The 18,620-nt window shown below is 41.0% G+C and overlaps 1 protein-coding gene and 1 pseudogene across 4 annotated transcripts in view; both read right to left on the reverse strand.

Moving 5' to 3' along the window:
- Positions 1 to 6,426: 6,426 nt before the first annotated feature.
- Positions 6,427 to 8,024, reverse strand: LOC100431362 (keratin, type II cytoskeletal 8-like; annotated as a pseudogene).
- Positions 8,025 to 14,860: 6,836 nt separating this feature from the next.
- Positions 14,861 to 18,620, reverse strand: part of ELOVL7 (ELOVL fatty acid elongase 7) — a 91,163-nt gene continuing 87,403 nt past the window's right edge. For 3 of the 4 annotated variants that reach the window (XM_054555592.1, XM_054555593.2, XM_054555594.1), the window contains 2 exons: positions 17,744 to 17,897; positions 14,861 to 17,119 (listed from right to left, as the gene is read on the reverse strand). In XM_054555592.1, coding sequence (XP_054411567.1) covers positions 16,977 to 17,119; positions 17,744 to 17,897 — 297 coding nt within the window. In that variant the 3' untranslated portion in view covers positions 14,861 to 16,976. Of the gene's footprint in view, positions 17,898 to 18,620 lie in introns of all 4 variants that reach the window. The other variant, XM_002815586.5, reaches the window with a different exon arrangement.

Below are 18,620 nucleotides of genomic sequence, written 5' to 3' on the forward strand. Positions count from 1 at the left end.
ATGTAGTACTCTCCCCCTTTTCCTATGGATGTGCTTCCTGAGAGCCAAGGTGTAGTGATTTTTATCTCTCTTCTGGATCCAGCCACCCAGCAAGTCGACCAGGCTCCGGGCTGGTACTGGATTGTCTGTGCAGAGTCCTGTGATGTGAACCGTCTGTGGGTCTCTCAGTTGTGAATACCAGAACAGTGTTTGGGGTGTCTCCCAGATCCTGCAGGAACAATCCACTTCCTTCAGAGGGTTTGTGGGTCCTCTCGGGTTTCCCGATTTATTCCTGCAGTCGTTCTGGTTCCTCCGCATGCTGCTCTGTCATGTGGTTCCTCCACATGCTGCTCTGTCCGTCCGAGTCAAAGCTACAATCTAGGCCTGCCACCTATCTGCCACGATCCCTAATGTCGAATGGATTTTAAAATGTAGTATTTATGGCCGGGTGCGGTGGCTCACGTGTGTAATCCCAGAACTTTGGGAGGCTGAGGTGGGTGGATCAGCTGAGGTCAGGAGTTTGAGACCAGCCTGGCCAACATGGTGAAACCCCCATCTCTACTAAAAATAAAAAAAATAGCCGGGCACGGTGGCAAGCACCTGTAGTCCCAGCTACTCGGGAGACTGAGGCAGGAGAATTGCTTGAACCCGGGAGGCGGAGGTTGCAGTGAGCCGAGATCATGCCACTGCACTCCAGCCTGGGTGACAGAGTGAGACTCCATCTCAAAAAAAAAAACAAAAAAAGTAGTATTTATATACAGTACTATTTGGCCTTAATACACACACACACACACACACACACACGAAGAGGAAATTCTAGGCCAGGCACAGTGGCTCACACCTATAATGCTCTGGGAGGCCAGTAGTATTTGGCCTTACACAAACACACACACACACACACACACACGAAGAGGAAATTCTAGGCCAGGCACAGTGGCTCACACCTATAATGCTCTGGGAGGCTGAGGCAGGAGATCCCGTGAGGCCAAGAGTTCAAGACCAGCCTTGGCAGTACAGCAAGACCTCGTCTCTACCCTCTACTGTCTTTAAACACCTAAACCACACGTTTCCGTCTTATTTTAAAAACAGTTTGTTAATTGTAAAAACAAGAAAAAGACAGACTTTTAAGGGATCGATATGTTATTTAATCATCAACTAATTACAGGGAAAAGACTGAAATATAGCTCTCATAATAGGGAAGAATCCCACCCATCTGTCTACTTTTAAACTGTGATAATACTCTGTCCCATTTTCTTATTTCATGTATCACAGTAAAAATTATTTATCTATACAGCTAAGTTCTTTTTCCATATTAGCTCATATTGTCTTTGATTATAAGTGATGTCCATGTTTGCTATCTGGCTCTTTTCAGCCATAAAAACATATCCTGGGGAGGCAGAGTAAGATAGCCAAACAGAAGCCATCGTCCTCCCAACAGGAACACCAAATTTAACAACTATCTACACAAAAAAGCACCTTCATAAGAACCAAAAATCAGATGAATGGTCACAGTGCTGGTGCTGAAGAGGGTAGAAAAGACAGTCTTGAATCACCAACACCACCCCTCCACCATTCCCCAGCAGCAGCCATGTGGTGCAGATAGAGAATCTGTACACTTTAGGGAGGGAGAACATAGCGATTGTGAAACTTTGCATTGGAACTCAGTGCTGTCAGCATTAGGCAGAACTCAACCAATGTCCACAGCAAAAGCATTCAGACCAGCCCTAGCTAGAGGGGAACCACCCATGCCAACAGTCAGAACATGAGTTTCAGCAAGCCTTGTCACTGCAGGTTAAAGTGCTCTAGGGAACTAAATAAACTTGAAGTCTAGGCCACAAGGACTACAGCTCCCAGGCAAGTCTGAGTGCCTTGCTAGGTGGGCTCAGAGCCAATGGACTTGGGGAGCATGCAACCTAGTAAGACACTAGCCAGGGCAGTTAGGGAAGAGCTTACACCACCCCTCTCACAAACCCAGGCACTGTAGCTTACAACTCTTAAAGATGATTTTGTCTTGCAATTGGATACCAGCTCAGCCATATAACAATTGGGCACCAGGCAGAGTTGAGAGGCCCCCCCCATTCCAGGCCTTAGCTCCCAGATGACATGTCTAGACACACCCTGGGCCAGAAGAGAAACTGCTGCCTTGAAGGTAAAAAACCCAGTCCTGGCAGGATTCATGACCTGCTGATGGAAGGCTGGGCCCTGAATAATCAGCAGAGTAACCAAGCAGTACACGCCATGGGTCTTGGATGAGACTAACATGTGTTAGTGTCACGTGTGACCCATCATATTCCCAGCTGTGATGGCCATAGGGAGAAACTCCTTCTGATTAAGAAAAGGAGATGGAAAAATAAAGGGGACTTTGTCTTGCAGCTTAGGTACTAGCTTGGCCACCCTGGGGTAGAGCACCAAGCAGGCCTGTGGGGTCCCTGATGCCAGGCCTTGGCTCTTGTACAGCATTTCTGGACCTAACCTGGGCCAAAGGGGAGGTCATTGCCCTGAAGGATGAGTCCCAGGCCTGGCAGCAGTCACAACAAGCTTACTGAAGAGTCCTTGGGCCTTAAGTGAACATCGTTGGTACCCTGGCAGTAGTCCCTGTGGATCTGTGTTGGTGGGGGACACAGGGAGAGATACCTCTGCTTATGGAAAGGGGAGGGAAGAGTGGGAAGGACTTTGTCTTGTGGTTTTGGTACTAGCTTAGCCACAGTAGAATAGAGCAGTAGGTTGAGTTCTAAGGTTTCTGACTCCAGGCCCTGGCTTTTAGACAGCATCTCTGGACCTGCTTGGGACCCAGGGGAACTAGCTGCCCTGAAGGGAAGGACACAAGCCTGGCTGGCTTCACCCCTTCTGACTGTAGAGCCCTAGGGGCTTGAGCAAACATAGGTAGCAGCCAGGTAGTAGTCACAGTGGGCCTTGTGCAAGACCTAGGGCTGTGTTGCTTTCAGATATGGCCCAGGGCAGTCCCAGTCATGGTGGCCACAGGGGTCCATGTGTCACGCCTTTCCCAGCTACAGGCAGCTCAGCACAGAGAAACAGACTCCATTTGTTTGGGAGAAAGTAAGAGAAGAGAACAAGAGTCTCCGCTTGGTAATACAGAAAATTCTTCCAGATCTTATCCAAGGACACCAAGGTAGTACCTCTATGAGTCTGCAAGAACCACAGATGCAGTGACCAAAAACTTAGATCACAACACCCAAGACCTTTCAAATACCTGGAAAGCCTTCCCAAAAAGGATGAGTACAAACAAGCCCAGTCTGTGAAGACTACAATAAATAGTTAACTCTTCTATGCTCAGACACTGATAAACATCCACAAACATCAAAACCATCCAGGAAAACATCCCCTCACCAAATAAACTGAACAATACACTGGACACCAATCCTGGAGAGTTAGAGACATGTGACCTTTAGACAGATAATTCAAAATAGCTCTTTGAGGAAACTCAATTCTTTGAGTTTCAAGATAACACAGAAGAGGAATTCATAATCCTATCAGATAAATCTAACAAAGAGATTGAAATAATTTAAAAGAATCAAGCAGAAATACTGGAGTTGAAAAATATAATTGACACACTGAAGAATGCATCAGTCTCTTAATAGCAGAACTGATCAAGCAGAAGAAAGAATTACTGACCTTGACAACAAGCTGTTTGAAAACACACATTCACAGGAGACAGAAGAAAAAAAGAATAGAAATGAATAAAGCTCACCTACAAGATGTACACAATAGCCTCAACAGGACAAATCTAAGAGTTATTGGCCTTAAAGAAGAGGTAGAGAGAGGAGTAGAAAATTTAGTCAAAGGAATAATAGAGAACTTCCCAAACTTAGAGAAATATATTAATATTCAAGTACAAAAATATTTGACCCAAAGAAAACTACCTCAAGGCATTTAATAATCAAATTCCCAAAGGTCAAGGATAAAGAAAGGACCCTAAAAGCAACAAAAGAAAAGAAACAAATAACATACAATGGAGCTCCAAAATGTCTGGTAGCAGACTCCTCAGTAGAAACCTTACAAGCCAGGAGAGAGTGGCATGACATATTTAAAGTGCTGAAGGAAAAAAAAACCTTTTATCCTAGAATAGTATATCCAGCAAAAATATCCTTCATGCATGAAGGAGATACAAAGACTTTCCCAGAAAAACAAAAGCCACGGGATTTCACCAATAGCAGACCTGTCCTACAATAAATGCTAAAGGGAGTTCATCAATCTTCAAGAAAAGGATGTTAATGAGCAACAATAAGTCACCTGAAGGCACAAAACTCACTAGTAATAGTAACTACACAGAAAAACACAGAATATTATAATGTTGTAATTGTGATATATAAAGTACTCATATCTTAAATAGAAAGATGAAAAGATGAACCAATTAAAAATAATAACTACAATAACTTTTCAAGATACACACAGTACAATAAGATATAAATGGAAACAACAAAAAGTTAAAAAGTAGGGAAATGAAGTTAAGTGTAGAGTTTTTATTAGTTTTCTTTTTGCTTGTTACTTTGTTTGCTTATGCAATCAATGCTATCATCAGTTTAAAATAATAGGTTATGGTTGGGCGCAGTGGCTCACGCCTGTTATCCCAGCACTTTGGGAGGCCGAGGCAGGCAGATCACCTGAGGTCAGGAATTCGAGACCATCCTGGCCAACATGATGAAATCCCATCTTTATTAAAAATACAAAAATTAAGGCTGGGCATGGTAGCTCACACCTGTAATCCCAGCACTTTGGGAGGCTGAGGCAGGTGGATCATGATGTCAGGAGTCCAAGACCAGCCTGGCCAATATGGTGAAACCCTGTCTCTACTCAAACTACAAAAATTAGCCAGGCACAGTGGCAGCTGCCTGTAATCCCAGCTACTCGGGAGGCTGAGGCAGGAGAATCGCTTGAACCCGGGCAGCAGAGGTTGCGCCACTGCACTCCAGCCTGGGTGACACAGTGAGACTTTGTCTCAAAAAAAAAAAAAAAAAAAAATACAATAATTAGCTGGCCATAGTGGCAGGCACCTGCAATCCCAGCTACTCGGGAGGCTGAGGCAGGAGAATTGCTTGAATCTGGGAAGCAGAGGTTGCAGTGAGCCGAGATCACTCTATTGCACTCCAGGCTGGGGAATAAGAGCAAGACTTTGTCTCAAAAATAAATAAATAAATAAATAAATAAAATAAAAGGGTTATAAGATAGTATTTGCAAGCCCTGTGGTAGCCTCAAATCTAAAAATATACAACAGATGCAAAAAAATAAAAAAGAAAAAGGAAGAAATTGAGACATACCACCACAGAAAATAACTTTCACTAATAGACGTCAGGAAGGAAGAGAGACTACAGAACAATTAGAAAACAAATAACAAACTGACAAAAGAAAGTCCTTACTTATCAGTAATAACATTGAATGTAAATGGAGTAAACGTTCCAATTAAAAGACATAGAGTGGCTGAATAAATTTAAAAAATAAGATCCAATGATCTGTTGCCCACAAGAAATACATTTTGCCTGTAATGACACACACAGACTGAAAATAAAGTGATGAGAAAAGATAATCCACACGAAGGGAAACCAAAAAAGGGCAGGAGTAGCTATACTTATATCAGACAAAATAGATTTCAAGACAGGATCTATAAGAAGATACAAAGAAGGTCATTATAGAATGATAAAGGGGTCAATTCAGCAAGAGGATATCACAACTGTAAATATATGTGCACTCAACACTGGAGCACCCAGATGTATGAAGCAAATATTATGAGAGCTAAAGAAAGAGACAGACCCCAATACAATATTAGCTGGAGACTTCAACACTCCACTTTCAGGATTGGAGAGATCTTCCAAACAGAAGATCAGTGAAGAAATGTTGGACTTAATCTGCCCTATAGAACAAAGGGACCTAATAGATATTTACAGAACATTTCATCCAGCGGCTGCAAAATACACATTCTTTTCTTTATCACATGGATCGTTCTCAAGAACAGACCATATGTTATATTACAAAACACATCTTAAAACATTCGGGAAAAATAACATCAAGCATCTTCTCTGACCACAAAGTCACCATTCACCCCGCCCCTCCCATCCCAATCAATACTGCTCCTGGTCCTGCACTCTTAAAGCCGAAACACTGGGCTCACCTTTCACATTTCCCTCAAGCTCAGGCCAGGGTGTTTCTTTCCTTTTCTCATCTGGAATTACCTGTTGGGCACACTCTTCTCCCTCATTTTCTGTCTGGCAAACATCCCCTTATTGTTCATGAGGCAGCTGATATTATCTCCCCTTTAAAGTCTCTGCTTAAGTCCTACCACAGCCCATATAGAGCTATTTCTCCTTTCTGCCCCTACATTGTACAGGCTAAAAACTTCTTCCTTCCTTTCTCTCTCTCTTTCTTTCTTTCTCTTTCTGCAGAGCTAACTGAGGTTTTATTTTGGACAATAAAAAAAAAAAAGCAATTGAATTGTTTTGTAGCTGGAGACATGGGCATGGGGGATCCCCAGGCAGTAAACTCCCCTGGGGGTGGGCTGAGGGCTAGGGCTGAGCCTCAGGTGGGTCTCCCATTCCCTGTGCTCCCCTGCACAGCCGCCTCCCTCGCGTGCTCTGGGGCAGCCGCAGGAGGGGCAGGCTGGGAGGGGCTGCCGCCTCAGCTGTTCATTTGAGCAGGACGTCAGAGGACTCAGACACCAGCTTCCCATCGCGGGTCTCAATCTTCTTCACAATCATGGTCCTGATGGAGCTGGTGCGGCTGAAAGCGCAGGAGCCCGCGCCACAGCCACAACTAGAGCCCAGGCCGTAGCTGAGGCCGGGGCTTGTGAGGCCCCCATAAGCCGAGTTCAGACCACCTGCATAGCCGCTGGTGGTCTTCCTACGGATACTCATGTTCTGCATCCCAGACTCCAGCCGGCTGTCCTTGCCCTCCAGCAGCTGTAGGTGGCGATCTCGATGTCCAGGGCCAGCTTGACGTTCATCAGCTCCTGGTACTCACGCAGCTGCCGCGCCATGTCCTGCTTGGTCCGCTAGGGCGGCCTCCAGCTCAGACAGCTTGGCGTTGGCATCCTTAATGGCCAGCTCCCCAAGCTACTCGGCATCTCTGATGGCGGCCTCCAGGGAAGCCCTCTGGCCTTTGAGGCCCTCAGTCTCAGCCTGGAGCCGGCTTATGTTCCAGTTCATCTGGGAGATCTCAAGTCTTTGTATGCCGCCGGTCATCCCTGTGCTTCCCAGCCAGCGTCTGGAGCTCCGCATACTTGATCTGGCACATGCTCTCAGCCTCAGCCCAGCTGCGGTTGGCGATCTCCTAGTACTGTGCCTTGACCTCAAAGATGACGCTGTCTATGTTCAGGGAGCGGCTGTTGTCCATGGACAGCACCACAGACGTGTCTGAGATCTGGGACTGCAGCTCCCGGATCTCCTCTTCATACAGCTGCCTGAGGAAGTTGATCTCGTTAGTCAGCCCTTCCAGAAGAGACTCCAGCTCTACCTTGTTCATGTAAGCTTCATCCACATCCTTCTTGATGAGGACAAATTCATTCTCCATCCCTGTACGCTTATTGATCTCATCCTCATACTTGTTCTTGAAGTCCTCCAGCAGCCCCTGCATGTTGCCAAGTTCCGCCTCCAGCTTCAGCTTCTCCTGGCCCAGAGTTTTCAGCTGCCACCTAAAGTTGTTGATGTAGCTCTCCAACATGTTGTCCATGTTGCTCCGAGCCATCTTCTGCTGCTGCAGGAGGCTCCACTTGGTCTCCAGCATCTTGTTCTGCTGCTCGAGGAACCGTACCTTGTCTATGAAGGAGGCAAACTTGTTGTTGAGGGTCTTGATCTGGTTCTTCTCTTGGGTGCAGACTCCTGGATGTTGGAGTCCATCTCCAGTTAAGGGAGCTCAGCAGGCTCTGGTTGACCATGATGGCAGTGATGCCTTCCTTGCCACTGGCCCCACTATAGCCTCTGCCCAGGCCACCCCGGAAGCTGCTGCTGCCCACTTAGGAGAAGCTTGAGGAGCTGATGTGGGCACCGGGCCCATAAGGTGGACACCTTGTAGGACTTCTGGGTCATCCTGATGGACATGGTGCAGGCAGGAGTGGAGGCAGGTGGCCTGAACCAGGCAGAGATTCCAGAAGGAGAGGACAAGCTGCTTCTTGGTATTTACTTATTTATTTATATTTTAAATTCAGGGGTACATGTGCAGGTTTGTTATACAGGTAAACTAGTGCCACGGGGGTGTGTTGCATAGACTGTTTCATCCTCAGGTATTAAGCCTAGACCCTTTCATTATTTTTCCTGAACTTCTCCCTCCTCCCAGACTTCACCTTTAGACCCCAGTGTCTGCTGTTCCCTTTATACGTCCAGGTGTTCTCATCATTTAGCTTTCACTTATAAGTGAGAACATATGTTATCTGGTTTTCTGTTTCTGTGTTAGTTTGCTAAGGATAATAGCCTCCAGCTCCATTCAGGTTCCTGCAAAGGGCATGATCTTGTTCTTTGTTATGGCTGCATGTATTCCATGGTGTATCCGTACCACATTTTCCTTATTCAGTCTACCATTGGTGGGCATTTAGGTTGATTCCATGTCTTTACTACTGTGAATAGTGCTGGAGTGAACATACATGTGCATGTGTCTTTATGATAGAATGATTTATATTTCTTTGGGTATATACCCTGTAAAGGGACTGCTGGATCAAATGGTAGTTCTGTTTTTAGCTCTTTGAGGAATCACCACATTGCTTTCTACAGTGGTTGAACTAATTTACACTCCAACAGTGTATAAGCATTCTTTTTCTCTGCAACCTTGCCAGCATGTTTTATTTCTTGACTTTTTAATAACAGTCATTCTGACTGGTGTGACATGAAATCTCATTGTGATTTTGATTTGTATTTCTCTAATGATGTTGAGCTTTTTTTCATGTGCTTTCTGGCCGCATGTATGTCTTCTTCTGAAAAGTGTTCATGTCCTTTGCCCACTTTTTAATGTTTTTTTCTTATAAATTTGTTTAAGTTCCTTATAGACGCTAGATATCAGACCTTTGTTAGATGCATAGTTTCTAAAAATTTTCTCTCATTCTATAAACTGTCTATTTATGCTCTTGATAATTTCTTTTGCTGTGAAGAAGCTCTTTAGTTTAATTATATCCCATTTGTCAATGTTTGCTTTTGTTGCAATTGCGTTTGGCATATTTGTCATGAAATCTTTGCTTGTTCCCATGTCCAGAATGGTATTACCCAGGTTGTCCTTCAGGGTTTTTATAGTTTGGGGGTATACATTTAAATCTTTAATCCATCGTATGTGGTGTAAGGAAAGGGTGCAGTTTTTACTGTCTCTACCAAAAATACAAAAATTAGCCAGGTATGATGGCAGGTGTCTGTAATCCCAGCTACTCAGGAGGCTAAGGCAGAGAATTGCTTGTACCCGGAAGGCGGAGATTGCCGTGAGCTGAGATTGCGCCTCTGTACTCCAGCCTGGATGACAGAGCGATACTCCGCCTCAAAACAAACAAACAAGCAAACACACAATAACTATTTGTTTAACAGCAGAATATCTGACTTGATTTGTTTGCATGTTTGTTGCCCTCTATCCAAGTGAAAATCTCTGTGGGGATTGGTATTATTTGACTTTATTTTTATATTCTAACACAGCAGTTGGCATATAGTAGGAGTTTAACAAATTGTTGAATGATTCACTAAACCACTAAAGAGTGAGCAGAGGAAGAGAACTTATAACAATAGCACATACTTATTCAGTGCTTCATTCATTCATTCATTCAATTCATTCATTCAACAACAGTTATTGAACTCCCATAATATGCCAGCCATTGTTCTAGGCACTTGCAGTGAACAAAATAGACAAAATCATCTACCCTTGAAGAGATTACTTTCTCATGAGGAAGACAGTCAATGAATAATATTAATAGTAACTAAATGCATTGTATAGCATGTTAGAAGGTAATAAGTGCTGTATAGGAAAAAGAAAGATGAGGGTGCAGGCTGCAGTACTGAAAAAGTGAGATTTGAACAAAGGAGGGAATTGAAGGGTTTAGCCAAGCAGTTATTTTGGGAACAGTCCCTTAGGCAGAGAAAAATAAATGAAGAACCCTAAGATGGAAATGCACTTACAATGGTCCAGTGACCAGCAAGGAGGCCAGTGTGGCTGGAGCAGAGGGAACAAAGTGGGGATTGGTAGGCGGTGAGGACAGAGAAGCAATGACAGGGTTTTTACGCTCAGTGAAACCAGAAACCATTGTAGGGTTTGGAATAAAAGAGTTACATGATCTGATTTGTATTAAGAGATGACTTTGGCTGCTATTTGGACAAGAAGTTTTAGGGAAGCAAAGGCAGAAACAGAGAGTCAGATAGGAAGCTATTCCAGGAATCTAGGCATGAGATGATAAGGGCCCAGGATTGGTCAGATTCTGGTTATACTTTGAGAGGAAGCCAGCAGGATTTCTTGTTGGATTTGGCGTTGAGTGAGAGAGAAAGGAACTGAGGATGACTCTGAGGTTTTTAGCCTGAATAACTGGAAGGAAAACACTGCTCTAAAAGTTTTCCCTGTTTTAACTCATCTAATATTCCACAATAACTGGATAAAGAAGTATTGTTTCCATTTTCAGTTGGGACACTAAGAGACAGAGAAGCTGTCCAGGTTATAGAGCTAGCAAGAAACAGAGTCAGGATTTAACCAGGCAGGCTGGTTCCAGAGCCTGTGCTCCCAACCAGCGTACCACGCTTCCTCTCCATGACAGCATCTAGTAGGATGAAAGGCTTTTTATACAGGGATAATATAATAATATTATAATCTAGGCAAATATTATTATAATATAATCTAGACTATATTATAATCTAGGAAATATTATTCGGGTCTGAACAAGGAGGGTTGCCACAAAAATAAAAAGAAAGGCATAAATTCATGGGCAAGATAACCCAAAATGGGCAAAAGACACACTGACCAGAATTTGTGCAACTTTTAAGATAGAAGGCTACAAGGGGGCTCCTGTCCATAATCCCAGTGCTTTGAGAGGCTGAAGTGGGAGAATCGTTTGACGCTAGGAGTTCAAGACCAGCCTGGGCTACATAACAAGACCTCATCTCTACCAAATATTAAAAAAAATTATCCAGGCATGTTGCCACTCGGGAAGCTGAGGCAGAAAGATTGCTTGAGCCCAGTAGTGTGAGGATACTGTGAGCTATGAAGGTGCCACTGTGCTCCAGCTGGGGCAACAGAGGAAGACCCATCTCTTATAAAAAAAAATAAAAGGAACACAGTAGCTTCGAGTTTACATCTCCACATTCAAATACTCAGACGCTTATATCATTCTTATTTAACTTGTAAGGACTATGTACAGAGTGTCCTTTTGTGTGGCCTGGGCACTTACAGATACTTACCTCATATCAAGCTTTCTCCCTTTAGTAACCAGAGTACATCCCAAACTAATTGAATCCTGTAGGTCCTAGAATACAAACAAGGTGCAGCAATGTTTTAATAATGCTGTAGTTTGAATATAGGCAAAAATGTTCATATTTAGATTTGAAGAGTGTTATAATTTGTGACTTTGTTGAGTTATAGGTACACGTGAAGCCTGACCTGATACTGGCTGTCAATAAAAAGTATGAACATGCCCAGCCAGTGCCAGGAAAGTAAGAGCCCTTTGGCCCTCTCTCTGGGGCAGCCTGGTATAAAAGACATATTGTGTGGCCTGTTATATTGTGGTTGTATCTGCTAGAAACATCTGGAGGGATTTCTATCTCCACCGCCTCCCCAATCATCATGTATCTTATGCTGCCTGAAACAAAGAGAACCATAACCCTTGCTCTCATTTAATCTAGGGACCTACCTTCAACTCCACACTCAAATCTGAGTCTATTTCTCTGTGCAAGGGGCCACTTTCTTAGTGAAAAAATAAAACGGCACTTACTTTCACCTACAGAACTAGTCAATACAAACCAGAACTGTGTGAATTAAAGATAGGCTTTAACTCTTCTAAAGAGAAAAATAAGTATTCCTGTCTATTTTAGGTAATACTTTGTGTGGCAGACTGTATTTTCCAAGCACAATATTTCTCCCATCCTACATGTACTTACGAGGTAGCTTTTACATTCTTCCCATTGAGGGACATGGTCTGTGTCCTCTCCTCTTGAAAATGGGTGGGCTTTTGTACGGGGAATTGATATTCCCTGACTTCTATGGCTAGGTTATAAAAGGCAATACTGCTTTCATTTTGTTCACTGGAATGCTTACTCCTGAAGCCTTCGGTCTGACTTCCCTGAGACGGCCATGCTGTGAGGAAGCTCAAAGTAGCCCAAGGGGAAAGACCACATGGAGAGGACTTGAGACTACACAGAGATCTCCAGCCATCCCCCACTGCCTCAACCTCCTAGTTCCTGGTTAAGCCACAGTCTGACAGCAATTGCACCAGGGACCCCAAACAATAACCACTCGGCTTCTCAAATCATTGATCCTTCAAAGTGGTAAGAGATGTAGCCTTGATGTAGCTATAAGTCATCAAATTTAGGGGTGATTTGTTAGTCAATAATAGATAAACTGTAACAGCTTAAGAAACAACAATACTATTTACATAAAGATAACAAAGGCTATACAAATAGTATACTGATGGAAAAATATATGCTAAATATATACACTGAATTATAATATATAGACTATATATATTTTAAATTATATTAGAATATCAATCATTTTGAATGAATCTATTACATATAATACATTATATATAACTTATGTGTATATATATTCATCTAAAAGTAATGATTTAATCATTTGCTGATGCCAGACACAGTGCTGGCCCTAAATAAGAGTGTTCAATCACTTTTCCATTTAGACACTTGAAGAATTATATGTACTTCTGTGCAAAACAATGGCCCATCATGGTGGTGGATTCTCAGTGGGTGAGGTTACATCAGGTGCTTACTCAAACGTCATCTCTTACCTCCTTTCTTACTAATAGAATCTGATTTTGTTGGAGATGACAATGTGCCCATCTAGAAAATTAGTTCACAGCTTCCCCTGCAGCCAGAGATGGCCATGAGGCAGTTCTGACCATTGAGATGTAAGTGGAAGTTGTTGTGCGGGACTCCTGGGAAAGCCCTTTAGAAGGAAACAGACCTAGACTCTATTGTATTTGGTACCCAAGGAGGCATACAAAGACATCTTCTTCCTTGGTGGTATATGGTATATGCAGATTTTCTCTGTATCCCTGCCCTTCCCCAGAGTACTTAGCTACATGGCATGATGCTTTGGAATGACAGACAATAACTACAGTCTATTACACCCAACTGCTTCCTACAAGAAGGAAATACTGGAAAATGCTGGTAACAGGGAGCCTCGGGCTCCATGGAAGGGATTCTTTTCCAGAGGCTCTCATAACCAGACTGATCATGTTACTCCTCCATCAAACATCTTCAGTGGGTCCTGATGAACATTATTTTTTGTTTCATCAAAGGTAACTACTTAACATTAGGATAATATATATTGCAAATCTGTAATACACTTTTCACTTGTCAACAGCTATGCCACCTTTGTTTTTATTAAAATTTGACGTAGGCCTGTCTTTTTAAACTGTGCTGTAAACTTTTCAAGGGCAGGGACCACATCCAGTACATTTTAAAGTTTCTCATGACACTTAGATGCATTAAGCACCCTCAATACTGACTGACTACCAGTGAAAATCATGTCAATTCTGTCATTTTGGTTCCTAACTTAAATAACATCTATACAGAACATTATAACACATACATTGCTTTTTAAAAACTGGACAATTTCAAACATACACAAAAGTAGACAGAAGAGTATAATAAACTCCTATTAAGTGAACCCATTACCCAACTTTAACAATTATCAACACCTCCTTTTCTTTTTACTACAGTATGTTAAAGTGAAATCAGACAACCTATCATTTTACATACACATACTTCAGTGTATGTATCTCACATATAAGGACTTTAAAATATATACATCTGCAATACAGTAATAATATCTAACATTAATAATTTCTGTCTTAAAATTTAGTTCATATTCAGTTATATCTGATTGTTATAAGAATGTCCTTTTATGATTTGGTTTGTTCAAATCAGGATTCAAATGACATTTGGTTAGTATATCTTAAGTCTTTTATCTACAAAAGTTGCCTTCTCTGGTTTTCTTTTTTTTTTAATGTCATTTATTTATTGAAGAAACCAGGTCATTTGTTCTATGGAATTTCCTACATTTTGGACTTGGCTGATTGTATCCTCTTGGTGTCTTCTAACTCTTATATACCGTATTTCCTGTAACTAGTAGTTTAGATACAGAGGATTGATTAGATTCAAGTTCAAAAATTTTTTTGCCACGAATACCTCAGTATTATAGTGTATTACGAGACAAAACATCTGGTTGTCCCACTTTGAATGACATTAAGATTGATCAGTGGGTTCAGTCATATCAGCACAAGCCATCCCCATCAACCTTTCATCTAATTGTTTTAGCAACCAGTGATCATTAGGTAGTCCCATTTATTAGAGACAGTGGGGATGGCGAAATTATTCTTTTTTGTTAATTCTTTCCACTTAAAAAACCTTGCCTACTAACATACCACCAATTTCGAAATTCTGTACAACCTAAACACATAACTCAAATTCAAATTCCTTCATAGAGTCTTCCCTGTCTGCTAAGTGGCAGAATTGTCACTCATCTGGCACCTATCATCTACTGCCCTGTCACATAATTTCATCTGCCAGTTAGTAAGCTCCAGGAGATCCCAATTATGCTCTAGGTATCTTTGTATCCCAAAGATGAACACAGCACATGTACAAGAAATATGTAAAATAACTTTGATTGGTGAGTATTCAAATTAAAAGTCACCAACCCATGCAAATACATGCAGCTAGATTCCAAAATGAAAAATACACACACATATACATGCGATACCACAAATTTATTATAATACACAGGGAAAAACAAACTCAAACTTTGACAACATCCACAGAATGTTTCAGTCTTTAAAAAGTTAACAGAAATAAAGGGTAATGGAGAGAATATAATCTCATAATTTTATAATTAAGGCTGTAAATGGCAAAGTCCCATAGATATTTAAAAATCTATATTTGTATTTATTTATAATATAGATATAGGCCCTCAAGGATTCATAGAGATTTATGTAATAAACTAGATTTTGGAACTATTTATTTTGTTGTTGCTGTTGCTTGTTAGGTAAGCAAACCCAAACAAATTAAGTCTGAAAAGTGGGATGAAATCCCAAAGGAACTCTATGTGACCACACAGAACTCTTTTAATAAATATGGCCCATACAAATTCTATATCCAGTGAAAATCACTTTGATCCACAATCATGTTGATGTTTCTATGGAGGATACTTCTAGCAGCTGTGATTTCTTTTGTAGCATTCTGGCTCTCCACTTCTATTCATATAATTGAGTATGTGTTTTATTACATGTTAGCTTATAGGCAAGTTAAACATTTTAAAGACTACAGGGAGGTTAGGAAAGGTTGTTTGATGAAGGTCGGAAAGTATACAAGAAATAAACTCTCCTGTTTCATCTCTTTTATTTTTGCCTCATTTTGGTCTCTATACTACTTGGGGTCTTTGGAAATGGTGTGATTTCTAACAGCACCTAGCATACCTTCTCATTTTAGCACAGGTTAGATATGAAGAGCCAAACCTGGAAAACAATTAAGGAGTCCTGAGACCTTTCCAGTGGAAGAAATTAGAGCAGCAGTTTCATTTAGCTGTGCTCTTTTGTCCTTTATTCTTTATTTTCTAAAAATATAAAATTATGGCCAGGCGCAGTGGCTCACCCCTGTAATCCCAGAACTTTGGGAGGCCGAGGTGGGAGGATCACCTGAGGTCAGGAGTTCGAGACCAGCCTGGCCAACCCTGTCTCTACTAAAAATACAAAAATTAGCTAAGCATGGTGGCAGGCACCTGTAATCCCAGCTACTTGGGAGGCTGAGACAAGAGAATCATTTGAACCTGGGAGGCAGAGGTTGCAGTGAGCCGAGATCGTGCCATTGTACTCTAGCCTGGGCAACAAGAGTAAAACTCTGCTTCAGAAAAAAAAATAATAAATTTTATATATATATGTAATTACTCCCATTTATCAACCTTTACCTTCTCATGCTGTAATCAAGTAAAATCACAAAAGATCACTTAAAGGCAAATAACCTTATGAATCTGGTAAGTGTAAACATAAAAAGCCATGGTATTGAGTAAAACTTAGGCATTGTACAATAAGTATCTCTGTGTGTTCAAAATTAACTGGGGCTTTAAGTACTAATTGTTTAAAGTCCTACAAACATAAACAGTGCTTCAAAATTGAGTATAAATAAAAGAAGAAAAAAAATAGGGAAAAATTCACAAATGTCCAAATATTATTTCATGGACAAAACTCTACTGACTAGTAGTTTTGATTCTCTGACAAGAAAATGTAAAAATAACAGAAAGAAAGTAGCAATTTTAAAGAAACAAAGCCTATGCCAAATGAATTTCAGTCCTTCATTACATGGTTTATAGGTCTGGAAACAGAAATCCAGGTTGTTAATTAATTCATAATTCCAGAAAATACTTTATTGTTCAGTGTATCTATAACATTAATTATATAATCTATTACTATTATGTAGTCTGTCTGTCTCTCTCTCAAAGTAGAACAGCCCTTGCTTACATAATCAATTTTCCCCTGGATAGTCTCTGTGCCACAATTTGCCTCTAGTTGCTTCACAGCCACTCTAACCCATATCTGGAAACTGTGTACAATAGGTAATATTATTTATGGTTTAAGGGTAGTACCTGTAGTGTGCTAATAATATGAACATTTAAGTATCTAACCTATATATTTAACCAAGATAATAATTTAAACCATGACAATGTAAGAAAGTGATGTGATACTATAACAGACAACAGGTTTTTCCCACTGAACTACACAATACTTTTTTCATTGACAAATTCACCTCTTTCCAGAGATATACAAAGTTAATTGTAAAACAGTAATAGCAAAGTATTCATTAACCCATTAAAACAAATCACCTTGTTTTGAAAATAATCAACTGAATGAAACTTGGTGTCAAGTGCATCAGTGTACTAACCCAAAGGATTGCTACTTTGAAACAGTTTGTACAACAAATGGGTTGTGAGGAAGTCTTATCAGCAAAACTGGTGATGGCTACTGAAAAGATCCATTGAAAATTATCATTAATAATTTTACATGACAAGTTATCAAAAACTCACTCAATTTTCACCTGTGCTAGCTTGCTAAAATGGGAGTTAACTCTAGAGCAAATATAGTATCTTCTGAATACAGTCAATAAATGACAAAGCCAGGGCCTACAGTTGGTTTCCAGACTTTCCAGACCCGGCAGAAGGAATCTATTGTATCACATGGATCTCTGTCTGTGCTCAAAATACCTAATGATATTTTTCATCTTTATTGGACTTCTTTGAAGAGTACTGTATTGCTTCATATCTTTTTTCACTGTAACAAAATGTTTTAAACAAAACCTTTGGATTAGGTTTAAAAGCAGCTTAAAAAAAATTCTGGCTGCTGTAGGCTCTAATTATCAGAAGACTGTTATCTGGAAGCTTCGGGCTCTCAAATATCAGACATCCCAATAACTTATCATAAAAATACAAGCTCTTAGTTTTGAAAAATATACAAAATGCACTGCATAGGTAAATATCTCTTGATTGTCAAGGAAGACAATGTATCAGTTTCGATCACAGACTTATGTTGGGCTTCAATTATCTTTGTTTTTGCAAGTTCCATTTTTCACAGTTTTGGGCAACCTCTGACCTTTGGTGTAAGCGCGGTACCAAAAATGGAGAAAGAGCAGCAGAAACAGGAAACTGTAACTCATAATGATGCATGCAAACACTGGAAACTGATACTTGCAATCCTCCATGAAAAAGAACTGGCTTATGTGGATGGTGACAATAACAAACTGGACCTAAAAAATGAAAACGTGAAAAAAAATTATTCAGATATGAAGAGTTAACAATTATCTACCTACCTATGTTTATGCACTCCCAAAGTGCAGGGAGTGCACTATTGGGCAGAGAAGTCCATCTTTAAATCTAGCCTCCCTGAGAGTGATAATGGGTGGTATAATTTCAAAAGCCAGTTGGAAGTATGGATCCACTATTCAGAACCGCAAAACTGCACAACTACAGGGTCTATATTTAAATGTTCCCTGGAGCTGTGCAGTGCAGCAACCTTTTTACTACTCAGAGAATCAACAGAGCAGGTTTTCTCTATAAGTCTCTGACTTGAGTCCTTCACTATGATGAAATGACCATGTACTACATGTGGCCTATTTTTTCAGGATGATTTCAATTTCAAATATTCTGTCCTGTTATTGGACCAGATACTTTAATTTTTGGAAAATAATAACATTTTACTTAGAGCCCCTTGAATTTTGTAGTAGTCAAAGCATCTCTGAGTCCTTATACCTGCCACTTGTCCTCCACTGTCACAGATAAAAATGTGTCTGGGCCGGACACGGTGGCTCACGCCTGTAATCCCAGCACTTTGGGAGGCTGAGGCGGGTGGATCACGAGGTTAGGAGTTCGAGACCAGCCTGGTCAAGATAGTGAAACCCTGTCTCTACTAAAAATACAAAAATTAGCTGGATGCAGTGGTACGCGCCTGTAGTCCCAGCTATTCAGGAGGC

This window comes from Pongo abelii, chromosome 4, assembly GCF_028885655.2.
Source record: "Pongo abelii isolate AG06213 chromosome 4, NHGRI_mPonAbe1-v2.0_pri, whole genome shotgun sequence".
Classification (NCBI taxonomy): domain Eukaryota; kingdom Metazoa; phylum Chordata; class Mammalia; order Primates; family Hominidae; genus Pongo; species Pongo abelii.